Below are 27,461 nucleotides of genomic sequence, written 5' to 3'. Positions count from 1 at the left end.
AAATTTTCCTTCTGCCTTTACCTCGCCCTTCCCTCCCTCCTGTAATTGATTCATAGAACAGACTCTCAGTGGGGGAAAAATAAATATTTGGTCAGGACTGGGGTTGAAAGTTACAGGACACGTATGGACAGAGATGATCAACTACTCCTGTCCTACTGGGATCATGGAGATGTCACTCCTTTGAGTGACAGGGAATGTTAAGTCTGAGTTGTCTCTGAAGAAATTAGGCAAATAGAATTATTTTAAAGAGGTAGTAACAGGATATCTAGAAATTCAGTCACCAACGCACAGTGGCGCAGTGGTTAGCACTGCAGCCTCACAGCTCCAGGGACCTGGGTTCAATTCTGGGTACTGCCTGTGCAGAGTTTGCAAGTTCTACCTGTGACCGCGTGGGTTTTCGCCGGGTGCTCTGGTTTCCTCCCACAGCCAAAGACTTGCAGGTTGATAGATAAATTGGCCATTATAAATTGCCCCTAGTATTGGTAGGGGAATTGTGGGGATGTGGTAGGAATATGGGATTAATGTAGGATTAGTATAAATGGGTGGTTGATGGTCGGCACAGACTCGGTGGGCCGAAAGGCCTGTTTCAGTGCTGTATCTCTAAATCAAAACATGGATTGTATATCACCAAATGTTTCCTTAATATTCTAATATATAGAGAGAATTCAAAGCCTTCTCCCTCGGTGAAGAGGAGAATTCATGAAGGAAACACCCAACTCCTAATTAGGAACTGCTTCAGCTGCAGGGTGCTGGGTAGCATGAATCAAAGGATAGCACATCCCCCAAATAGCAGCGTGATAATGTTTTAGTGATGTTGGTTGAGAGGTAAATCTTGCCCAAGGTAGCAGGAAGAATCTGCTTGCTTTTTCACTGCCTTTAACTCTACCTATCAAATTATGAAACACATACCAGGGATAGAACCTCATTACGTGTGTGAAGATAGTTCCCACAGAATTCTAAATATTAGGAAGTTGTGACTTTTACTGTATAATTTTATTCTCCCAATGGTATTTTATTTTATATTGTGCATATAAACAGTGAAAATTTTGAATTTCAGTTCCATTTCTCTTTTAAGTTTTAATCTGTCCCAAATTTCTGCCTCCATAATTTTGAATGGCCGCTCACAGTAAGGGCTGTGCCCATTTACATATGTGGAGTGGCTGTGGATTTCGGGCATGTACTGCTCTGCTCATGGCCAGTAGCAACTTGAGCTGTGTTGGTGATTGGCAGACAAGGCAAGTGGTGCATAAATATTGACAGAAGCTTTCAGAAAGTGAGCAATTTTGCAAATGTAACAAAAAGATTGAAGAAAGAAAATGACCGGAAAACTTGCCAAAGCAGAGGGGAGTGGAACTGAGCTGTGGAAAGAAAAAAAGACTTGCATTTACATAGCGCTTTTCACAACCACTGGACATCTCAAAGCGCTTTGCAGCCAATGAAGTACTTTTGAAGTGTACTCACTGTTTTAATGTCGGAAACATGGCAGTCAATTTGCACACAGCAAGCTCTCACAGATAGCAATATGATCATGATCAGATAATCTGCTTTTTGTGATGTTGATTGAGAGGTAAATATTGACCAGGACACTGGGGAGATCTTCAAAAAGGTACAATGGGATCTTTTATATCCACCTGAAAGGGCAGATGGGGCCCCAATTTAATGTCTCAACTGAAAGTTGGCACCTCTGGTAATGCAGCAGTCCCTCAGTGCTACACTGGAGTGTCAGCCTTGATTTTTGTGCTTAAGCTCTAGAGTGGGACTTGAACCCAGAACCTTTTGCCTCAGTGGTAGGAGTGCTACCAACTGAGCCACAGCTGACAATATGGAAAACCAAATGAAATAAAATTGGGGCAGTTGAAGAACAAACAGAAAGTTGGAAGTTTTTAAAAGCAACACAAATGCTCCTTCCTCCCAAAGCCCGAGTTTCTTTCTGCGTCATAAAATCTTCATCTTCCAACTCTCAGAGGATCAGACAGGAAACCGACGTTTGTAAGAGTTTTTTTAGATGTACTTCTGGCTGCCGTGCTTCTTGTGCTAAAATCATTGAAGCAAGAGTAGGCCTTCAGCCCCTCTAGCCTGATCGGCCGAATAACTAAGTCATGGCTGATCTGTACCTCAACACCATTAACCCGTCTTTGCTCCCTATTCTCTACCTAACAAAAATCCGTTGATTTAAGTTGAAAATTTCAAATTACGCACCATTAGTTTCAGATTTCCACTACCTTTCAAGTGGAAAAACTGCTTCCTGATTTCACTCCCGAATGGCATAGCTCTAATTTTAAGATTGTGCCCAGGGGCATTTCTCCCAGCAGAGAAAATGCCCCTGGATGCAACATGCAGCTGAATAGCTGTGTTTGCAAATCCCAACACCCTAATCATTGCTTATTCAAATTGCAGTTGAGAGTGATGTCAGGGTGAGGCATCACAAGTCTCCAGACTCTAATCTGTAGGTATGCTTTATTGGTGGGATTATATAATAGTGCAATTAGAGACAATTCTCTCACTGACTCTTACAACCAATAGGAATTTCAGCTGAAGTCCAAACTGGCTCGGTGGTTCAGTTCCCTGGCTCAAGTTGATCTGTTCTATTTCCTATAAGCAATATCCTTTGTAGCATTTACATACCAATGAGAACTAAATGGCCTCATTCTTCCCTCCCTACACAGGCCGGATCTGCTTATTTTGGTGCAGCTTTCTCCTTTCCATCGGGTTGCGTTAGACTTTTAGCTGCCGGCGGTCCATTTTAGGTTCGCAATTGTTAACTGTTTCGCGGCTGGCCACAGAATGGATCACTGGAAAGAAAGACTAGTACTGTGTTCCCAAATTAAAGTAAATGTAGGTAGTCTTGCATTGGATTGTTTGTAGAGGTCTTTGTCTGAGTTGCTGGCTCCCAGTGGCACTGGCCAACATATAGAAGGTCACCTGCAAGCCCAATTGGTCACATGTTGGTAATCAAAGAACATGGCTGTAATTATACGAGTGGGCTGGTTGCGGGGGGTAGGGGGGCTGTTCCCGACCCCTCCTGCCCCCACTGCAATTTTACATGGGGTGACAGGGGCGAGAAACGCCCCGCCTGCCCCAGGCCTATCAAAGCCCGTAAGTGGCCAATTAATTAACAGAAACCTCAAAAACCCCACCTGGTGAAACCCGCCGTTTAAGGTCTGCAGAGGAAACCCAACCCAAGCCCGAATGCCGAACCCGGAAGTCCGACCCGAGCCAACCCTGACGGGTCCCGACAACATGTGTCGGGTTCGGGTCGGCTCAGGTTGGGCTTCCGGGTCCGGTATTCGGGCTCGGGTTGGGTTTCCTTTGCAGACCGTTAACCTGACAGCCTTCTTGCCAGCTGGCGGGGGGGGGGGGCCCTCCTGATCGGGCACCCTGTGCCCCACGGAGGGCCGCCCCCAAAGCCCCAACCGCCCCCAATGCACAACACTCCCCCGGTCCCCCCTATCTGACCCCCCACTTGCCTCGCTGGGCCCAACCGATTGTCCTTCATCTTGTTTGTGATTGCTGGGTGTACTCCCAGCAGTGGCCACCGCTCCTCGTGGCTCTGCTGGGACTAAGACCTGCTGGCCCACTGATTGGCCGGCAGCTCCATTAGGCGGGAGTTCCTGCCTCAAGGAGCTGGAAGTCTCACCCCTGACCAATTAATGGCCTGGGAAGCAACCAATCCTGGTCTGGCTCCCCAAACCTGTTGGAGGCGGGCCTGCCACCCACTTTTCGGCTGGTGGACAGGGCGTCATGCCCAATGAAAAATTCCAGCCCTTGGATTTATATAGCACCTTTCACTACCTCAGGATTTCCCAAAGTGCTTTACAGCCAATGAAGTGTAGTCACTGTTGTCGGAAATGTGGCAGCCAATGTGGCACTTGCACAGCAAGGATCCACAAACAATAATGTGATAATGACCAGATAATCTGTTTTAGTGATGTTGGTTGAACGATAAATATTATCTAAGACACAGGGGAGAACTTCTCTGCTTTTCTTCAAATAGTGCCATGGGATCTTTTACGTCTACCTAGGAAGGCAGACAGGGCCTCAGTTTAATTTCTCATCTGAAAAACAGCACCTCTTGTTAATTATATCAATTGGGTGGTAATTGTTTTCAGGTGGAGACTCACCTGTGTTCATGTACATAGGAGCAGACTAAATGAGAGCTGTGTTGTTGGAGATAGGTGGTATGTAATGTGTGTCTAGTAAATAAAAGCTAAGAAGTAAACAAAGACTTGATTTCAGTGTTCTATCCTTCACTGCCTGGCTATCCGAGTTTTAACATCTCTGACATTGCAGCACTCACTCAGTGCTGTATTGAAGTATTAGCCTGCAGTATGAACTCAGATCTCTGGACTGGGACTTGAACCCACAATCTTCTCACTCAGAGACAAAAGCTTTACCAACTGACATAACAGCTTTATTTAAGCAGAGGGGCACATGGAGGAAAGTGGAGAGATTTGATGGCATCACAGAAATTACATTTCTCAATGCCTTCATCTCTGGCTTGTCCCCATTGATACAATGGCTACAGTTTAATGGATGTCTGTGAATCTGAGTAATACTGCAGACTCATCTTTGGTTCAAGTCACGATTATTGTTCCTTTGGTTGCTATTTCTCTCGTGCACACTTTGCATGGTGCATTCTGCAAAGTGTATATGAAAAACAGGTAAGAAGCCTTCAATAGGACACTGGAGCCTGAGTCTTTTTTTATTCATTCAAGGGATGTTTGTGGGCATCACTGGTAAGGCCAGCATTTATTGCCCATCCCTAATTGCCCTTGAGAAAGTGAGTGGCTTGTTAGGCCATTTAAGAGGCAACCAAACTGCTGTTGGTCTGGAGTCACATGTAGGCCAGACCAGGTAAGGATTTAAAGGGACATTAGTGAACAAGGTGGGTTTTTTTAACAACAATTGACAATATTTTCATGGTTACTATGAGACTAGCTTTTAATTTCATATTTTTAAAAATTAGTTGAATTCAAATTTCACCATTTGCTGTGGTGGGATTTGAACCCATGTACCCAGGGCTTTAGCTGGGGATTTTGCTTACTGATTTAGTGACATTACCACTGCACCACCACCTCCCTGAATGTCCTTATAGTTTCCTTACACTGTCTAATATAATCATAAATGTTCATTTTGACAGATTATAAAAGAAGCACTTGCATTTATACTGTGCCATTCACAACCTCAAGACATCCTAAAGCACTTGGCAGCCAATGGCATACTTTTGAAGTGTTATCACTGTAATGTAGGAAGCACAGAACTTCAACATTAGAAGTTCAGTCAGCAGCAATTAGAGTGTAGCACTGTAGAAGTCACAAAGTGTGACTTCTGGCTCGCTTAGTAAATACACTACCCATTTTAGAACTGAGCTTTACTGACCAGGAGGACTCCTGGTTTGATCTTAGCTGGTGCGGAGGGTGAGGTTGGAATGGAGGTAGTGATGCTACAATTCGCTTGTTCCCACTTGATATGCATTGATTCCTTCTGGAACGTGGCTGTTGGGTCTGGACTTGGCCTGTACATTGTTGGTGATATTTGTGAGCCTTAGATGGTTATTAAGGGATTCTTTCTGTGCTCAACACCTATATTTGGTAGCCAATGGTTGGGTACCTGTGCCAACTCCTGATGCTTAGGACCCTTTTGAACATCTCAAAAGATAATGAGGTTGTCGAGCATCTTGCTTCATTTTCCACATGTTGCTTTGCCATTGAGCAGCTGAAACACCAGTTTGACTCCGTTCGTGGCAGGATCTTGCATTTATCGAAAATCAGTCTGTTTACTGACCATCAGAGAGGGAGCCTTTACCTTCACTGTGTGGTGAAACCCAGAACCCATCAGCAGTTAAAACCCAAGCTTGGTGTCTTCAATCACTAACCTTGTCTTCTCTCCTACTGTTTGCGACCCATGTGGTTTTTGCACTAGTGGCCTTAGCCGCTCCTTGGTGTCTCAATATTAAAAAGGAGTAGTGTTTTAAATGCTTAGCCATAGTGCACAGTGACAGGGACACTGACAGATTCAGAAGTATGCTGCACGTCAAAGACTGCGTCTAGAGTTCAAGTTGGCAGCAATGTCATTCAGATGTTGAGAATGTGGTGAAAGAATTGATGCTGAATAGTTGTTGCTGTTTATACTACAGAAGTTCCTGAGGGGCTTTTCCCCACCTCCCATTCTAAATTATTACCATTCCCCTGCCCCCCCTCCCCCACCAAAAAAAAAATTATCACTGGAACGCCTCTAGTCTACAGTTCCTGTCGAATAAATGTTGGCAAATATTCTGGGACAGCAATTGCACAGGAACCAAACATTGCTGACTGTGTTTGTATGGTTTGTATTTGATGTTCCCAGACAGCTGGTTTCAAGTCTCCCACCCTGTAGAGAATGTAGTCAATTAACCAGGAACAGAACCCGTGTTAGATTGCCAGACGTAGATTTGGTCATAAGTCTTGGTTGAGGGGTACAGTGCTCGTTATGAGGCTGTTCCCTTTTAATCTACTGTGTTTAGTATTTTAATTGAGGGCAGGGGAATAGATGAAGTTTTTGCTCATGAAGTGATGAATGAAGAAACACTTGTATTTATAATGCTCCCGAAGTGCTTTAACACCGTTGGATTATTTTTGGTATGCTATCTCTTGTGTAGGCAAACACAGCAGACAATTTTGCACTCAGTAAAGTCCCATACAGCAAATGAATGAATGACTGGTAAATCTGTTTTTGATGGCGTTGGTTGAGGGAACATTGTTGGCCTGAACACAGTGTCTTCTCCCATTTGAAAGTGCCTTATGTCATAGAGTCATAGAGTCGTACAGCATAGAAACAGGCCCTTCGGCCCACCGCGTCCATGCCGACCATAATGCCTATCTATACTAATCCCACCTGCCTGCATTAATTCCATATCCCTCTATGTCTTGCTCATTCAAGTACCTGTCCAGATGCCTCTCAAATGTCGCTACTGTTCCTGCCTCCACCACCTCCTCTGGCAGCTCATTCCAGATACCCACTATTCTTTGTGTGAAAAATTTACCTCTTTGATCCCGGTTAAACCTCCTCCCTCTCACCTTAAATCTATGCCCTCTAATTTTAGTCACCCCTACCATGGGAAACAGACTCTGGCTATCTACCCTATCTGTGCCTCTCATCATTTTATATACCTCTATCATGTCCCCTCTCAGCCTCCTTCGCTCCAGGGAAAACAGACCCAGCCTGTCCAATCTCTTTTTATAACTCAAGCCCTCCAAACCAGGCAACATTCTTGTGAATCTTTTTTGCACCCTCTCTAGCTTAATCACATCTTTCCTGTAGTGCGGCGACCAAAACTGCACACAGTACTCCAAATGCGGCCTAACCAACGTTATGTACAACTGTAACATGACATCCCAACTCTTATACTCACTGCCTCGGCCGATGAAGGCAAGCATGCCATATGCCTTCTTCACCACCCTGTCTACCTGTGTTGCTACTTTCAGGGAACTATGTACTTGCACCCCTAAGGTCTTTCTGCTCAAGAATACTCCCCAGGGCCCTGCCATTCACTGTATATGTCCTGCCCTGGTTTAACTTCCCAAAATGCATCACTTCACACTTGTCTGCGTTAAATTCCATTTGCCACTCCCTTGCCCACTTTCCCAGTTGATCTATATCCTGTTATAACCTCAGACAACCTTCTTCACTGTCTAATATACCACCAATTTTGGTGTCATTTGCAAACTTACTAATCGTGCCCCTTACATTCACATCCAAGTCATTAATATATATGACAAACAACAGAGGGCCCAGCACCGATCCCTGCGGCACACCGCTGGTCACTGGCCTCCAATCTGAAAAACAACCCTCCACTATCGCCCTCTGCCTCCTATCACCAAGCCAATTTTGTATCCAATTGGCTAGCTCACCCTGGATCCCATGTGTTCGAACCTTCTGGACCAGCCTACCATGCGGTACCTTGTCAAAGGCCTTGCTAAAGTCCATGTAGACGATGTCCATCGCCCTGCCCTCGTCAATCCTCTTGGTCACCTCCTCGAAAAACTCAATCAAATTCGTGAGACATGATTTCCCATGCACAAAGCCATGCTGACTCTGCCTAATCAGACCATGCCTTTCCAGATGCATCCTGTCTCTCAGAATCCCTTCCAATAACTTTCCCACCACTGATGTAAGGCTCACCAGCCTGTAGTTCCCTGGCTTATCCCTACTACCCTTCTTAAATAAAGGCCCAACATTAGCTATCCTCCAGTCTTCCGGTACCTCACCCGTGGCTAACGCTGATGCAAAAATCTCTGCCAGGGCCCCAGCAATCTGCTCCCTTGCTTCCCATAGCATCCTAGGATACACCTGGTCAGGCCCTGGAGATTTACCCACCTTAATGCACTTCAAAACCTCCAACACATCCTCCTTTGTAATATTGATATGCTCCAGGATATCGGTGTTCCCTCCCTAGAACTTACTAGCTTCCATGACCTTCTCCACGGTAAATACGGACGAGAAATATTCATTTAAGACCTCACCCATTTCCCATGGCTCCACACATAGATTACCACACTGATCCTTAAGGGGACCTCTCTCCCTAGCTACCCTTTTACTCTTAATATACTTATAGAATCTTTTAGGATTCTCCTTTATCTTATCTGCCAGGGAAATCTCATGGCCCCTTTTCGCCCTCCTAATTTCCTTCTTAAGTGTAGTCCTACATCCCCCATACTCCTCAAGGGACTCGCTCGATCCCAGCTGCCTATACCTGACATATGCCTCCTTCTTTGTCCTGACCAGACCCTCAATATCCCTTGTCAACTAAGGTTCCCTAAACTTGCCAGTCTTGCCCTTCCATCTAACAGGAACATGCCGGCCCTGAACTCTGCCTATCTCACTTTTAAAAGCCTCCCACTTGCCAGACATCCCTTTACCTGTAAAGCCTCACTTGACCTCCCATTCAACTTTTGAGAGTTCCTGTCTGATGCCATCGAAATTAGCCTTCCCCCAATTTAGGACTTCAACCTGAGGTCCAGTCCTATCCTTTTTCATAACTATCATGAAGCTAATAGAGTTATGGTCACTGGTCCCAAAGTGCACCCCCACTGACACATCAACCACCTGCCCATCCTCATTTCCTAAGAGGAGGTCAAGTGTAGCCCATTCTCTAGTTGGGCCATGCACATACTATTTCAGAAAACTATCCTGGACACACTTAACAAATTCTTCCCCATCTAATCCCTTAGCACTAAGGCAGTCCCAGTCAATATTAGGGAAGTTAAAATCACCTACTATTATAAACCTATAATTCTTACACCTATCTGTGATTTCCCTACATGTATGCTCCTCCACTTCCCTCTGACTATTGGGGGGGCCAATAGTATAATATCATCAAAGTGATCACCCCTTTCTTATTTCTAAGTTCTACCCATATGGCCTCGCTGGACATTCCCCCCGGGATATCCTCTCTAAATACTGTTGTGATGTCCTCCCTAATCAACTCCCCCTCCTCTCTTACCTCCACCTCTGTCACGCCGGAAGGATCGGTACCCCGGAACATTGAGCTGCCAGTCCTGCCCATCTCTCAACCACATTTCCGTAATAGCTGTAATATCACAATCCCATGTACCAATCTAAGCTCTGAGTTCATCTGCCTTAGCTAAAAGTCTTCTTGCATTCAAGTAAATGCAGTTTAGCTTACCAGACCTTCCACACTCCCTGTCCTGTCCCGCCTGCCTACTGGACTTGCTTGCTTTAACCTCTACATTTGCCTCAACTATCTCATCTGAGAGACTACTACTTTGGGTCCCACCCCCCACTGCAAGACTATTTATTTATTTAATTAGAGATACAGCACTGAAACAGGCCCTTCGGCCCACTGAGTCTGTGCCGACCAACAGCCACCCATTTATACTAATCCTACTGTTGAAGAAACTGTAGTCAAATAATCAAACTTGGCACGGGGAGTACTCGCAACCGACTTTTATTAACTTGTGCACAAGGAGAACAAACACAGTAGAGCTCACATTGAGACTCAGTGCGATGTTCTGAAGAATTTCAGTAAAACAATGGCAATTATACTATTCTGCAACCAATAATCTTACAACAATAGTTCAATCCTTAATTTGCATTCTAAAGCACCAATAATATTACAATTCAGTTTTTGCTCTAAACGAATAAGATACAGTAATTTTCAATCCTTTGTTTACATATCTATCTCGCCATTGGCCTTGCAGCTGGTACAGCGCAATAGCAGAGGGAGACATTATGCTTCAACAACACTCTTCTTATCTCATCACCCAGACATGACACATTCCTAAGGAACAGTTAGTGTGAGAAATATACTGACCAGGCAAACCCACACCCCTTGTCCGAGGGTGGCTCACCTCAGGTTCCACACTACATTAATCTCATATTCCCTACCACATCCCCACCATGCTCCTATCTACACTAGGGGCAATTTACAATGGCCAATTTACCTATCAACCTGCAAGTCTTTGGCTGTGGGAGGAAACCAGAGCACCCGGCAGAAACCCACGCAGTCACAGGGAAAACTTGCAAACTCCGCACAGGCAGTACCCAGAACTGAACCCGGGTCGCTGGAGCTGTGAGGCTGCGGTGCTAACCACTGCGCCACTATGCCGCCCATAAAAGTTTAAACCCTCCCGAGTAGTACTAGCAAACCTCCCTGCAAGGATATTGGTCCCCCTCCAGTTTAGATGCAACCCGTCCTTCTTGTACAGGTCACCTCTGCACCAGAAGAGATCCCAATGATCCAAGTAGCTGAAGCCCTCCCGCCTACACCAGCTCTTCAGCCACGCATGCATTTGCCTAATCCTCCTATTCCTAAAATAAAAACAAGAAATGCTGGAACCACTCAGCAGGTCTGGCAGCATCTGTGATAAGAGAAGCAGAGTTAACCTATTCCTACCCTCACTAGCACATGTAAAATGAATTACCTTGAAAAGCAATAATTGGTGTTATTTAGCAAATGACACTTATCACACAACAAGATCCCCACAGACAACAATGAGATAAATCACCAGTTCATCTGTTTTTGGTGGTTGCAGAATGGGGCAGGGGCTGTTGACCAGGACAAGGCCAGAACACCCTACTCTTCAAATTGGACCATGAGATCATTTGCATTAACTGGAATCTGCTGATGGGGCCTCAATGTAATGTCTCCGTTGAGGGACAGTATCTCTGATGATGGAGCAACAACTCTGCTGTATTGGGGTACAAATTTGGATTTGGGCTTGAACATATAACTTCCTGATTCCATTGAACTAAGCAGCCGCACATATGAGAAGCTATGAGGCGTTGTTGGAATACTTCGCCACTATGGGCACCCAGTGTTAGCACCTGGCAGGTAGCTCCAGGCATCCATGATGCCTTGATGAGTTCAACCGGTGACTGGCTAAGACTTACAGACCAGAAAGACTGCAAGCCCAATCTTCAGCCTTGAATTAGACAGGAGACATTATCGCTGTCCAATGGCCCTACTGATGCCTCTTCTAGTTACAAAGCCTACCAACAATTAATTTCAAAGCTAATATTGGGCAGGGTCCAATAAGGGTTTTGGACAGAAGGGGGCAGACAAGGAGAGCAGGTATCTAATCTGGGATATAGGGTGGAATTTCATCAACAGCCCAAACAGCAGAAGTGTACCCACATTAACCAGAGCAAGCATTGATATATTTAAGGGGAGGTTTAGTACACACATGAGGGCGAAGGGAATAGAGCAGTAACGGGGAGCAGAGTGGTTAGTGGAGAGGCAGGAGGCTCGTGTGGAGATGAGCACTATGTAGATCAACTGGGTTGAGTAGCCTGTTTCTGTCCTGTAAATTCTATGTTAGTGCCATCTGAATGAAATTGCTGACCTCGTCCTGAATATTAAGGGCAGTTTCTGCTGTGAACTCGCACCCACCAGGAGCTGGGTTGTGACCAAACGAGGAGAATTGGAGGTTCACATTGACCAGATTGCCAACTTTTACAGTCCTTTTCTATCAAGTTTGTCTCCTGAAGAATCTGACTCCTTGCTGAGGTAGAATTTAGGTGCAGATTTTCCTCAGGCAACTGAGGCAAGCAACAGGTCTTCACGTGCCAGCCTCTCTGGTGAGTGTTGGCAAGCTGTGTGTCACCTGATCCAATCCATACCATTGCTCCGGGCACATGTATTCTAGCAGGGATCGGCATAGGAAACCTGCGAGCACTAAGACCAATTAGCGTCCTTGCTGCCACTCTTTGACTGAGATCAGCTAACCTGGCATAGACAAAGGATCAAGCCTGAGACTCGCTGGTTTGTATGGATACTAATTGCTTTAACCAGTCAAACTAGGCTGTCTAACAGGAATATGTCGACATTTAAGTATCATATTTGTATCTGTGGTTTCAAGCGATAATCTAGGCGGACACTGCAATGCAGTGCTGAGGGAGTGTAACATTGTTGGAGGTGCCATCTTTCAGAAGAGACAGATTGAGGCTGTGCCTGCCATTGGGAGGATGTCAAAGATCCCACGGCATTATTCAAAAGAAGAGTGAGGAGTTCTCCCGGTCTCCTGATCAGCATTCCTCTTTCCACCAACATCCCCCAAAAAATCAGTTTGTTTATCTAATTTTCTATTTGTGGGCCTTACTTGCCACAATTTGGCTGCTGTGTTTTCCAACAAAACAACAGTGACTACATTTCAGAAATAATTCATTGCCTGTGCAATACTTTGGGGTGTCATGTACCTTTTCTCCCATTCTTTTTTTTCTCTCTTTCGCCTCCCTCTCATACCTAGATAAAGGAGAGTTTGCAGTGTATTTCACTCAGTAACGCTATGTGTCACTGTTCCCCAGTTTATGCTTGTGAATCAGTTTAACCATTACTGCAAAGACCAATTTATAATGTGGACGAATAACCCTCTGTGCTACTAAGTCCTTCAGCATGTTCTTCATCGCAGCAGCGGTAGCTAACATCAAGCTCCAGACCTGCTCTCCAAAACCAAAGCTACTCTACCTGGCTACCAAATGGTATGGAGATGGATGTCTTATCTCTTGCCCCTTGGGAGGGATACAGACAATCTATTTAAATTTGCTTATCACCAAAGAGCCACTCCTGTGATGCAATGAAGCCACTCAAGCTATCTGTTTTCCTGGATTGGCTTTATTTGTTTAACAGAGGCTACAATTTCAGCTTGGCCTGGAAGCAAGTTTGAAGCTGCTAACCCTGAAAAACACATGCAGTTTACAGTATCCACAGTTTTCTCTCGCTTCTGGGGGTGGTGTTTTCTCAGGGTTTCATCACATGATCTCTGACCGACATTGGTCGCCTTCCCGCTGCCAATTGCGAAGCAAGGTTCGGCACAACATCGTGGGCCGAAGGGCCTGTACCGTGCTGTTCTGTTCTATGTTCTATGTTCAAACAGACTCTTCATTGACTGATACTGCTAGTCAAACAACCTTTTTCCCATCACAAATTTTTTAAAATTCCCCTTTTGTTTTTCTCTTGTGTTGGAGTGTCCATGAAATGAATTGTGGTATCATGGGCAAATTTTAAAATTTTACTCTGTATTCCAATATCCAAGTCATTTGAATCTTTAATTCCTGGAGAATCCAGGACATTTTGTGAGAGTTGGGAACCTTTATGATATCATTGACTTCTTTTTATTGCCCATGCCTTTGTTTACAAATGCTACAAACAATGTGGTTTTGTAATGAAGTAGCGGTAGGGGTTGCCAATCCTCCAGCATTACCCGGGAGTCTCCAGGAATTCATCTGCTGCAAACAACCCAGGATAAAAATCCTAGGAGCATTAAAAAATATTGTGGGCTCTTTTTCATTTTCTTCGGACACTTTTATAAAAATATTGAAGATTGGAAAACTAGCTATTTTGTGATGGTCAAGATTCATCCAATCAAGTAATGAAGAGTGCGTTTGCTTTCCAGTTGGCATGGGAAGGTGGGACACCACGAGGATGGGCGTGCAAGGTGACCAATGGTGGGAGTGCAGTGGCTGGGCAGTTGGAGATAGGAGTTCATAGGATGTAACCTGCAGGAATACCTCCGACCAAAATTGGCAACCCTGGGTGACAGTGTCCCTTTTTAACAAAGAGCTGTGTTTTCAGGAGCCCACATCTTCTAGCAACATAAAGCTAGAGGGAGGAACCCAACCCCTTGGCAGGAGGCTTCTAACTACGTAGTTGCAAACTGAAACATAAAAAAAACAAACTGACACAAAGTAAAATATAGCCAACTGGATCAACATCAAGCACAGCTTCAGAAATCCCCATTGTTTATTCCTATTAGTTTCCTGTTGTAATGTTTAGCTAATGAAAGCTCGCATTTCCTATCCATGAGGATGCAATGCTGAGACAATCTTCTTCATCAGTAAAGAAAGAAAGATATCTCTTTTAGTGACACTGGTTGAAGGACAAATGTTGGACAGGACACTTGGAACAACTGCCCTGCTCTTCAAAACACTTGTCCGCCTATATTTTATGTCCATCTGAGAGGGCAGACAGGCTTTGGTTTAACGCCTCATCCAACCAACGGCACCTCTGACAGTGCAGCACTCCCTCAGTACTGCACTGGAGTATCAGCTGAGACTTTTGTGCTGAAGTCTCAGTAGGGAAAGAAAGAAAGCAATAAATCAAGCCTGAAAGGCTGTCCCATGTGTAATGCATTTTGGGGGGGTCTTAATCGAGTTCCTGAGAGGTGGGCACTGGGAAATGGCCCAAAATTGCGTCGGTTCCCCATTAATTATTAGGCTTGCTCATAGAGCCACTTTACTGGATCTGAATGGAATTGGAACAGGGCAATAGTAGTGTCCTGAGGTTAGGATTGTAAACTTTGGTTGGGTGTATTCCTGGAGGTTTTGATTAAATGACCTACCGCCACCAACTGTCCCACCTGCCTTTTTTTTTAACCCATCTCCAATATTTTTTATAAAAGTTTTTAAAGAAAGTGAAAAGAACACAGTTTTATTTCATGCCCCATGATAGTTTTTCTCCCAGGTTGCACACAGCAGTGTCTCGGAGAGTTGACAACCCCACCCCTGGGGTTTGGTGCTTAGTCATGTTGATAGAACCGGGTAGATTCTACATCCACCCCACACTATACTTAATCTGTGTGTACTCGAGGCTGAGACTAGGTTTCCAAAATTTAAATGTCCCTTAACCTAGATAGTGCAAAATGCACCAAAACAAATAAGGAGTTCTTTTAGAGAAGAGAAGCGATAGAATGAGTCTAATGGCTGCATCTGGAATATCTGAAGAATATAGACAGCCATTGGGAAGAGTAAGCTGTTTCAAGCATAAGCTGTGTAAACAGAGGGAACGGACTGTCTAATGTACAAATAAATAGGCAGAGCAGAAGCTGCTGTAATGGATATTAACTCAGGAATGCTGCGATAATGTTGCAGTGTATCGAGTGTGACAGATGTGTCTTACACATTGGGAGAAGAGGGGGTTATTTTAACCTATCCCGTGCAACAGGATGTTGATGGGATTGAGTTGGTGCCCAACTTACACCCTGCCTTGTTTGCTCAGTTGGTGGCACTCTCGCCTCTGAGTCAGAAACTTATGGGTTTAAGCCACAGTCCAGAAACTCAAGCACATAATCTATCCTGAGACTTCAGTGTAGTGTTGAGGGAGTGCTGTACTGTCAGAGGTGCTCTCTTTTGGATGGGATGTTAAACCGAGGCCCCATTTGACCTCTGAGGTGGACGTAAGAGATCCTATGGCACTTCCGTGAAGAAAAGCAGAGGAATTATCCCCAGTGTTCTGGTGGAATTATCCCCTGTGTCCTGGTCAGTATTTATCACTCAACCAACATGACTAAAGCAGATTATCTGGTCCTTATCTCATTGCTGTTTGTGGGATCTTGCTGTGCGTGGAATCTTGGTACTCCTGCATTTCATACATTACAATAGATACTACATTTCAAAAATACTTCATTGGCTGGAAAGCACTTTGTGATGTCATGAGGTTGTGAAAAGAACTATATAAATACAGGTTCTTTATTTCTTTATATTAATGGCATGGATTTGTTGTTGGAATTTATGTTTTGTGGATTCCCTATCTTAAAGGGCATGAATTTTAGTGAGTGAGAAGGGAGCTCATGATGGAATAATTGTTTTGATTTGTTTCACAGGATGGGAGCATCGCTGGCAAGACCAGCATTTATTGCCCATCCCTAATTGCCCTTGAGAAGGTGGTGGTGAGCTGTCTTCTTGAACTGCTGCAGTCTGTCTGGTGTGGGTACACCCACAGTGCTGTTAGGGAGGGAGTTCCTGGATTTTGATCCAGCAACCTGATCAGGATGCAGGGGGCTTGAAGGGTCAAACAGGCTTATCCCCGTTCTGCCCAGCAACAATCTTAGTGTATTGTGCTCTTATCGTGTAACCTCCTTATATTGCTGTCTGACAAAGTCAGTCGAGTAAATATGGGGTGAGGGGGGTGCCGGGCCTGTGGGGTGTAAAAGAGCAGGATGACCCAACCCCTTCAGCTTCCCACCACGGGTGGGGATTAGGTTAAAATTGCCCCCACAGATCTGCACAACTTTCTGGTAATGCAGTTCCTCATCGGATTGTTAGGGGTTTGCAGTCAGGGATTAGTCCATGTCCATGTGAGTATTGTGTTTCATTTTATATCCCCCCACCCATCCCCTGCTGAGGAGAAACCTGGGATGGCTCAGATCGCCTGTACAGTCAACTTGTATCTGACCACTGTACCCATCCCCCTGTTAATTATCACTGTATCCCACTCTTCTGTGTAGTATGTATGCTGTTGTAGGCTGTGTGGGTGTGGAATGTGTAATATATAATCTCCTCTGGCTATGCTCTGATGGCTATTGACAGTTCAAAACAACAATGCAGTATCTACAATCCTGGCTAACAGTGAAGTTTCCACATGATACTGGACTCTGGGTGTAAGATACAGTTGATATATCATTCCCACAATTTTATATTGCTGTGATCTGTTTGATATTGTTGAACATTGATTCCTCACATGAGCGCTTGTATTTTGTCTTAATCATATATTTCTGATTTGCAGATGCCAGTATATTTCTGATATACAGTGAGAAAGCAGAGAGCTGCCTGGAGAGCAAGGGCACCAGTGTAAGATTGGCTTTGTCCTGTAACGAAAGCTCCAACCAGCAGCAGTGGAAATGGGTGTCCAGACTGCGACTCTTTAACCTCGGATCCAAGCAGTGCCTGAGCATCCAGAGGAGGAATGACACTGTGCCCACGCTGGGTATGATGGAGTGTGACCAGGAGTCTGCCCAGATGCGATGGCATTGTAACAATCTGGGCAGTCAGCTCAGCAGCTTCCTGAACCGGCAGCGTAAAACCAGTACCCCAGGGCCCAACACTGATCCAACTGATGTGTGGAGAATTTACAACACTGACGAGGACCTGTGTGCTCGACCTTATCATGGTAAGATTGGATATCAGTGAAACTCTAGGTTCTAGATGGTGAAGGATCTTCTCTACACTCAACAGTGTTGTCACTAAATTGGCGAGGCTTTAGGGCTGGCTTAATTCTAGGGAGAGCCTCACTCTCCCAGACCTTGCCAGAGCATCACCACATTAGACAGCACAGGCAGGACCACTGAAAGAAGCCTCACATTTATATAGCGCCTTTCACGCCTCGGGAGGTCCCAAAGTGTTTTAGTCAATGAAGTACTTTTGAAATGTCGTCACTGTTGGAATGCAGGAAAACACGGTGGCCAATTTGCTTAAATGTCGACCAGGACACCAGGAAAACCCAGAGGCAGCTGGTTTGCAATTTCACAGAGAAGTGGAGAGTGTTGCAAGTGGATTCCAAAATACACCAAAATTCCCTTAAACTCATGTATTATAAATGAAATTCAGACAGCATACCGCCACATGCCATAAAGCCCATTTATAAATGGTAGAATTGTGGAATGCGGTCTCCAAAACACAGTAATTATCCTGGTATTTGTTTCTTTAATCATTCTCAAGATGTGGGCGTCACTGGCAAGACCGGCATTTATTGCCCATTGCTAGTTGCCTTGAGAAGGTGGTAATGGGGCACCTTCTTGAACCACTGCATTTATTGCAGATTTGATGCACCTGACTGCCACTTCAGAGGGCAGTTGAGAGTCAATCATGTTGGTGTATGAATGGAGTCATATATAGGTCAGACCGGGTAAGGACAGCAGGTTTCCTCCCCTATAGGACGTTAGCGAACCAGTTGGCTTCTTTATGACAATCTGACAGTTTCATACTGAGGCCAACCTTTTGTTTCCAGGTTTTATTTTTAATTTGAGTTCAAGTTCTCAAATTGCCGTGGTGGAATTTGAGCTCACGTTCTCTAGATTATGAATCCAGGCCTCTGGATTACTATTGTGTCATGTCTGAAAATGCTCTTGTGTAGCATTAAAGGTGCTATATTAATGCATGTAGTTGTTGTTGTAGAAACAGAATTTGCCTCATTCCATTGGCCCGATCACAGGACTTTGCATTGCTTTTTGCTCGGTACATTGAGAAGCTAATCTTAGTGAAAAAGAACTGTCTGGCAAAAGTTTTTTTTGGGAAGAGGAGGGGCTGGACAACACCATGTGCAGCCATGAGATTGTTCGGACACAGTTCTAGATTTGCCAAACAATTTGAACTCAGCGGCACTGTCCTGGTAATTGGGAAACTGTTGTAGTGTAGGAAATACAGCAGTCAGTTTGCACACAACAAGCTCCTGCAAATAGCAATGTGTTTATGACCAGGTGATCTGTTCTTGTGATGTGGGTTGAGGGATAAATATTGGCTAGGGCACGGGTGGGGAATCTCTCCTGCTGTTCTTCATAATAGTGCCATAGGATCTTTTACATCCATATGAGAAAGCAGACAGGGCTTTAATGTCTCATCCGAAAGAGGGATGCTTCTTTTAAGAGTTCAACCCCAGTCTCCACACACTCATTAAGCTTCTACTGCACTTGAAAAGGAGTGAGCCTGCAAAAATAGAGGATCTGGCACTGCTGTGTGGGTTTTGTGGGTGTGGAGAGCGGGGACATGGGTTGTGGTGGAGTCACTGACAATGTCAGAAAACTGAACCAACATGTAGAATGGCGGAGCTGTAGACCTCCAAATTGATGTGAACAGGTTAATCTTTTTTTTTTAATTTGTTCGGGGATGTGGGTATCACAGGCTATGCCAGCATTTATTGCCCATCCCTAATTGCCCTTGAGAAGGTGGTGGTGAGCTGCCCTCTTGAACCACTGCAGTCCATGGGGTTTAGGTACACCTGCAGTGCTGTTAGTAAGGGAGTTCCAGGATTTAGACTCAGCGACAGTGAAGGAACGGTGATATAGTTCCAAGTCAGGATGGTGTGTGACTTGGAGGGGAACTTGCAGGTGGTGGTGTTCCCATACATCTGCTGCCCTTGTCCTCCTAGGTGGTAGAGGTTGTGGATTTGGAGGCTGCTGTCGAAGGAGCCTTGGTGAGTTGCTGCAATGCATCGTGTAGATGGTACGCACTGCTGCCACTATGCGCCGGTGAAGGGAGTGAATGTTTCAGGTGGTGAATGGGAGGCCAATCAAGCAGGCTGCTTTGTCCTGGATGGTGTTGAGCTTCTTGAGTGTTGTTGGAGCTGCACACATCTAGGCAAGTGGAGAGTATTCCATCACACTCCTGACTTGTGCCTTGTAGATGGTGGACAGGTATTGTGGAGTCAGGAGGTGAGTTACTCGCCGCAGAATTCCCAGCTTCTCACCTGCTCTTGCAGCCACAGCATTTATGTGGCTGATCCACTTTAGTTTCTGGTCAATGGTAGCCCCTAGGATGTTGATAGTGGGAGATTCAGCGATGGTAATGTCATTGAATGTCAAGGGGAGATGGTTAGATTCTCTCTTGTTTGAGATGGTCATTGCCTGGCACTTGTATGGTGGAATGTTACTTGCCACTTATCAGCCCAAGCCAGATTGTTGTCCAGGTCTTGCTGCATCTGGACAGGGGCTGCTTCAATATCTGAGGAGTCGCGGATGGTGTTGAACATTATGCAATCATCAGTGAACATCCCCACTTCTGACCTTATGATGGAGGGAAGGTCACTGATGAAGTAGCTGAAGATGGTTGGGCCTAGGACACTACCTTGAGGAACTCCTGCAGTGATGTCCTGAGACTGAGATGATTGACCTCCAACAACCACAACCATCTTCCTTTGCGCTAGGTATTACTCCAACCAGCGGAGAGTTTTCCCCCCAATTCTCATTGACTTCAGTTTTGCTAGGGCTACTTGATGCCCTAATCGGTCAAATGCTGCCTTGATGTCAAGGGCAATCACTCTCACCACACCTCTAGAGTTCAGCTCTTTTCTCCATGTTTGGACCAAAGCTATAATAAGGCCAGGAGCTGAGTGGCCCTGGTGGAACCCAAACTGAGCATCAGTGAGTGGGTTATTGCTGAACAAGTGCCACTTGATAGCACTGTCGACAACACCTTCCATCACTTTACTGATGATTGGGAGTAGACTGATAGGGCGGTAATTGGCAGGGTCGGATTTGTGCTCCTTTTTGTGCACAGGATATACTTGGACAATTTTCCACATTGCCGGGTAGATGCCAGTGTTGTAGCTGTACTGGAACAGCTTGACTCGGGGCGTGGCTAGTTCTGGAGCACAAGTCTTCAGTATTATTGCCAGAATGTTGTCAGGGCCCATAGCCTTTGCAGTATCCAGTGGCTTCAGCCATTTCTTGATATCACGTGGAGTGAATCGTATTGACTGAAGACTGGCATCTGTGATGCTGGGGACCTCAGGAGGAAGCCGAGATGGATTGTCCACTTGACACTTCTGGCTGAAGATGGATGCAAATGCTTCAGCCTTGTCTTTTGCATTGATGTGCGGGGCACCCCCATCATTGAGGATGAGGATATTTGTGGAGCCTCCTCCTCCTGTCAGTTGTTTAATTGTCCACCACCATTCATGACTGGATGTGGCAGGACTGCAGAGCTTAGATCTTATCTGTTGGTTGTGGGATCGCTTAGCCCTGCTGCCTTATGGCATAGGAGTTGCTGAATGCTTTGGACCTATAGCCCACCTCTTCTCCACAATGATATTAGGGCACCCCATTGAGGAAGTGTATTTGATGGAGTGGAAATTGGGCAGCTACTCAGATTAACTGCGGATTTTTGAGATGGTTTGAATGTCGAAACTGGTCTAATGGTTAACCCTCCTGGCTTCAGTAAGCAGGTCATACAAGGTCAACACAGTGCGGATGAAAATTCTGTTTCAGTTTTGACCTGATTTTACTTTCAGAAATTAAGCAGGAAGACACAAATTTTCTTCTGTCCACAGTTTCTCTTATAGCTGTCCACCCCCCTCTGTTTCAGTGTGTAAGGACTGTGACTGCTGATCCATCCTTCCCCACCAGTGGGGGAGATCATAAAATTCCCCCCACTGTGTGTTGGCCTGGCAATCTGATACCTGAGAACAATAATGGTTTTTGTCCAATGTCAGGTGAAACTGATTCTATCTTCGCCCCCACATCAACTAAAGGGAAGAAACTCAACTGATCCTGGGATCTCTCTGTTACACGCTGTTTTACCTCCTGAGTAAATTAATGCCAATAGTCAATCCTGAGGTTCAGATCCAGTCATTAGAACCCAGTCGGGAGACTTTTCTCACTGGAAATCCATTATTCTATATAGAAATCATCCAAATCCTTTAATTAAGTTACGACCTTATAATTTCCTGACTTTTAACATTTTTTTCAACATGGGGCCTCTGTATTTTTATTGGAAAGCTATTTGTCGTATTGGCTGGAATTTTATGGCACCCAAAACGAGCAGGCTGGTGGCGGGGGGGAGGGGGGATGGGTGGTGTAAAAGTGAGTGGGAGGCAGGGGTTTGGGGGGGGGGGGGGTGGTGTTCCTAACCCCTTCCTGCCTCCACTGCAATTTTACGCACAGTGGTGGCGAGAAACGGTCCACCTGCCACAGGCCAATCAAGGCCCTTAAGTGGCCAATTAACTGCCACTTAAGAGCCTCCACCCGCCGCCGGTCTTTTAACCTCGGTGGCAAGAAGGTAAAGGCCCCAAGAACCCCGCCTGGCAAAACCAGATCAGTCCTGTTCCTTCTCTCAATACTTGGATGTTGCTTCAAAGAATCATAGAATTGCACAGCAGAGAAGGAGGCTATTTAACCAATCACGTCTGTGCCAGATATCTGCAAGATCCTAAAGGCTTTTCAAATGTTTATCTACTTCCCTTTTAAAAATTTTATAGATTCTGCTTGCATGCCCTAATGACCCTCGGCATAAATAAAAAATCCTTTATCTTTTCCTTCGTCGTTTTCTTGGTGTTAAACCTATGCCCTGTAGTTTGTGGTGCACTGACCAGTGCAAATAAGTTTTGACAAAGTAAATCGGGAAAACCTATCATTATTTTGACCACTTCGATCATCTCTTCTCTTAATCATTCTAATCAAAAGAACCCCAGTTTCTCAACTAAAGCCTTTCATCCTTGGTAGCATCTCCTCTGTACCCTGTCCATGGCCTTGAAGCCTTCCTATAAAGTAAGGCATCCAAAACTGGACACAATACTCCAACTGCAGCCTACCCAATGAGTTAGCGTTCCCTCCTTAATTTTGTACTCTCTACCTCTATTAATAAATCTAAGATCCCATATCCATTTTTTGTTTCACAGTTTCAAGTTTTTATCCCACTTCTAAAGATTAGTCTACCTGAATCCCTGAGTCGTTCTGCGCCTCTAGCTTTAAAGTTTGATCATTTCATATATATATTCTTTCCTTATTCTTCCTCGCAAAAAGTTTCACCTCACATTTCTCCATGTCAAATTTTCTCCGACATCCATTTGCTCAAACGACTAGAGTTAACATTTCAGGTTGATGACCTTTCCTCATCAGTTCTGACGAAAGGTCATTGACCTGAAACATTAACTCTCCTCTCTGCAGATGCTGCCTGGCCTGCTGAGTGTCTCCAGGATTTTATGCTTTTATTTCGGATTTCCAGCATCTGCAGTATTTTGCTTTTGTCCGAACTACTAGCCTGTCTGTGCGCTCCTGAAGTTGCTTACAATCCTTTTTGCACCTTATTTTATGTCATCTGCAAAGTATCATAGAATCATAGAATAGAATCATAGAATTGTTACAGCACAGGAGGCCATTTGGCCTGTCAAGCCTGTACTGGCTCTCTGAAAGAGCAATTTAGCTAGTCACACTCGCCTGCCCTTTCCCCTAGCCCTGGATTTCTTTTTCCTTTTTGAAAGACACGATATAATCTGCCTCCACCACACTCTCACGCAGTGCAATCCAGATCCTAACCACTCACAGTGTAAAAAAAAAATCCTCATGTCGCTATTGATTCTTTTGTCAGTCACTTAAAATCTGTTTCCTGTGGTTCTTGACCCTTCTGCCAACGGGAACAGTTTCTTCCTATCTATTTAGTCTAGATCCCTCATGATTTTGAATGCAACTATCAAATCTCCTCTTGACGTTCTCTTCTTTAAGGAGAACAACCCCAGATTCTCCAATCTATCCACAAAACTGAAGTCCCTTATCCCTGGAACCAATCCTGTAAATCTTTTCTGCACCCTCTCTAAAGCTTTCACATCCTTCCTAAAGTGCAGTGCCCAGAACTGGACACAATACTCCAGTTGAGACCAAACCAGTGTCTTATAATGGTTCATCATAACTTTCTTGCTTTTGTACTCTATGCCTCTATTTATAAAACCCAGGATCTTGTATGCTTTATTAACCACTTTCACAATTTGCCCTGCCACCTTCAATGTTTTGTGCACATACACCCCCAGGTCCTTCCGTTCCTGCACTCCTGTTAGAACTGTATCCTTTATTTTATATTGCTTTCCCTCATTCTTCCTACCAAAATGTATCACTTCACACAACTCTGCATTACATTTCATCACCATGTGTCCGCCCATTCCATCAGCCTGTCTTATGTCCTCTTGAAGTCTCACACTATCCTCCCCATTGTTCACTAAACTTCCAAGTTTTGAGTCACCTGCAAATTTTGAAATTGTGCCCTGTACACCAAGCCTAGTTCATTGATATAGATCAAGAAGAACAGTGATCTTAATACTGACCCCCTGGGGAACCCCATTGTATGCCTTCCTCCAGTATGTTCTCTACCACTGTCTGTTTTCTGTCACTCTGCCAGTTTCATATCCATACTGCCTCAGATGCAGCCATCTGCTCCTGGTGATTTATCAGCTTTAAGTACAGCCAGCCTTTCTAGTACCTCCTCTTTATCAATTGTTAGCCCATCTAGTGCCTCAATTACTTCCTCTTTCACTTTGACTTTGGCAGCATCCTCCTCCTTGATAAAGACAGATATAAAGTACTCATTTAGTACCTCAGCCGTGTCCTCTGCCTTTATGTGTAAATCTCCTTTTTGGTCCCTAATTGGTCCCACCCCTCCTCTTACTACCCTTTTACTATTAATATGCCTATAGAAGACTTTTGGATTCCCTTTTAAGTTGGCTGCCAGTCTCTTCTTGTACTCTCTCTTTGCCTCTCTTGTGTCCTTTTTCACTGCCCCTCTAAACTTAACTATATTTAGCATGGTTCTCACTTGTATTATTAGCCTGACATCTATCATACGCATCCTTTTTCTGCTTCATCTTACTTTCCATCTTTCATCATCCAGAGGGCTCTGGCTTTGATTGCCCTACCTTTCCCCCTTCTGGGAATGTACCTCAACTGTACCCGAACCATTTCCTCTTTAAAGGCAGCCCATTATTCAGGTTTAGTTTTGCCAGCCAATCTTTGCTTCCAATTTACCTGGAACAGATGCATTCTCACCCCACTCAGATTGGTCCTCTTCCAATTAACTATTTTTTTAGTATAGATTGCTCCTTGTCCTTTTCCATAGATAATCTAAAAACCTTATGATACTATCATCACTTTTCCCTAAATGTTCCCCTACTGACAGTTGATCCACCTCATTTCCCAGAACCAGATTCAGCAAAGCCTTCTTCCTCATTGGGTTGGAAACAGACTGATCAAGAAATTTCTCCTGAATCAACTTAAACTCTTTCCCCCTCTCTGTCCTTTGCAGTACTACTATCCCAGTCTATCCCACTCTATATTCGGGTATTTAAAATCCCTGAAGTCAAGACTATGACATTGTGCCTCTTGTATGCAGGTCCAGAGTAATGATCCCAACACTAGGGGACACTATTGTTTACATCCCTCAAGTGGAATTTTTTTAGTAATCATTAACTTCCAGTTTTCTGTCCAACTTCCTATCCATACTACCAAACTTGGTTTAATTCCACATGTTTTAATTTTTACCAACAAGCTTCTTTATCAAACACTTTTTGAAAATCCATATGTACAAAATTGCAATTCTTTTCTCAAGCAGCACATCTCTCAAAAAATAACAGTACAGCAGGAAGCCATTTAGTCCATTGTCTTTGATTCTGTACTGGCTATTTGAAAGAGTTGTCCAATTCATCCCACTCTCCTGCTCTTTCCCTATAGCCCTGTAAGTGTGTTCTCTTCAAATAGTTATCTAATTTTATTTTGCAAGTTACCATTAAATCTGCTTCAACCACCCTTTCAGGCAGTGCACTCCAGACCATGTAACTCACTGCATAAATAAATTCTCCTCAGCTCCCCTCTAGCTATTTTGCCAATTATCTTAAATCCATGTCATCTATTTAACAACCCGCTTACCAATGGAAACAGTTTTGCCCTATTTAGTCCATCAAAACCCTTCATAATTTTGAACACCTCTATTAAATCTCCCCACAATCACTTCTACTCTCTGGCGAACAACCCTAGCTTCTCTGATCTCTCCACTTAACAGAAATCCCTTATCCCTGTGTCACAAAAGGTTTTATTTTTGTACTAAAATTTTGGACTTCTATGTGTTTCAAAAAAAAATGAAAGAAGGATTTTGCTCAGTGAAGGACACCTGCAAAACTAAATGGAATTCCAGCAATGTTTTGAAAAGAAGTGCGGAGCAAAGAGTTGTACTTTATGGGTGTTTTGAAAGGAAGTTAAATTTGTAAAAGGACAGGAAGTCAGCAGTTTCAAGGAAATCACAGGGGTTTGACCTTCCTTCTGAGCAGCTTGAGTGACAAGGGAGAGACACTTGACATATGACCATGTTCAGGAAGGTGCTTTTTTTCACTTTGGACACTTTAAAAGCCTGTGAATTGGACAAAGAGCAGGCATTTTGAAATCTTTGTTTGATCTGCCTGTGGCCAGAGAGAAAAGACCAAGAAAAGTGCAACCCCTCTGTAAAGGAGACTCGCATCTCTTAAAAAGGATCCTGCATTTGAAAGGTGACACATTCCCATTGCCTCCAATCTCTGAAGAATTTCTGCATCCATTGAGATTCCAGCTGCCTCCTGTGTTCGAAGAAAATCCTGAAATCTGAAGAATTCTTCGACTGCTAGACTGCTGCTTCCCAAGCAGACCTGTTGCTACACCCTGATGGAAGACATGTTGCAGTTAAATTGCCATGAACACCCACCCATCACAGACTGTTCATCAACCTCGCCTGGAGAGACTTCGAGTGGCATCCGACTATTCGACTCTGGGGCACCTCACTGTATCGAAAACATCCTACCAGAACGTGAACCTCATGTATTTTTTTATTCCTTCTATCCCTAAGAAGCAGTTATAACCCAAAACCCCCTTTTGAAACTGGTTAACTGTTTCTTTTTGAATGTATATATGTGCATGAGGGTTAAGGGAATAAGGATATTTTTCACGTATAGATGTATTTCGTTAGTAGTTAAGACCTATTATTTCTTATCTAATAATTAGTTAATGTTATTGTTGTTGTTTAAAGAAATCTCATTTGGTGTGCTTTATTCTGGGGGGAAAATATAATGTTTAATTTGGCTGGTCTGCGGTGGGTGGGAAACTTTATTTGATATGCTATGACCTGTGGAGTAGTGGGACTGAATTAACAGTGCATGACTCCTGCCTTGTTCTTAACACCTGTTAACATTCTGGCAAATCTCCTCTGCACCCGTTCTGAAGTGTGGCGCCCAGAATTGGACACACTACTCCAGGTGAGGCCTTACCATTGATTTGTAAAGGTTTAGCATAACTTCTTTCCTCAGCTTTCAAATGATTTTTCAGATGTGATTTGCCTTTTACAAATCCCTGCCATATTACCTTTAATTAACCCACATCTTTCTAAATAACTTTATTGGAGTAAGAAAGACTGTTAATATTTTTTTTAAAAAGATAGAATATCTGACATACATTGTTCTGTGTTTCCACCACTTTGCATTTTTGTTTCAGATTTGAGGTATTTATTTTTAGCAAACTATTGACGACACTGTCAGCCAAAGAGTTGGAGATGGGGGCAGGACTTATGGGCTGGAATTTTCCATAGGGCGGGGGGGGTGCCCGTTCACCAGTCGAAAAGTCGGTGGCGAGTCCACCTCCACTGAGCCTGGGGAGCCAGACCGAATTTTATGCTCCCCATGCCCTTAATTGTTTTTGGGTGGGACTTGCACCTCCTTGAGGCAGGACATCTCGCCCAATGGAGCTGCTGGCCAA

General features: G+C 44.3%; 1 protein-coding gene across 1 annotated transcript in view; it reads left to right on the top strand.

Moving 5' to 3' along the window:
- The window catches only part of mrc2 (mannose receptor, C-type 2), a 262,300-nt gene that overhangs the window by 47,947 nt on the left and 186,892 nt on the right, over window positions 1–27,461 (top strand). Inside the window, exon 2 of the mRNA XM_068013057.1 lies at window positions 17,000–17,383. Within this exon, the coding sequence (XP_067869158.1) occupies window positions 17,000–17,383 (384 nt within the window). The remainder of the gene's footprint in view (window positions 1–16,999; window positions 17,384–27,461) is intronic.

This window comes from Heterodontus francisci, chromosome 33 (assembly GCF_036365525.1).
Source record: "Heterodontus francisci isolate sHetFra1 chromosome 33, sHetFra1.hap1, whole genome shotgun sequence".
Classification (NCBI taxonomy): Eukaryota; Metazoa; Chordata; class Chondrichthyes; order Heterodontiformes; family Heterodontidae; genus Heterodontus; species Heterodontus francisci.
Note: the sequence above shows the minus strand (reverse complement) of the source record. Positions and strands in the feature narration are given on the sequence as shown.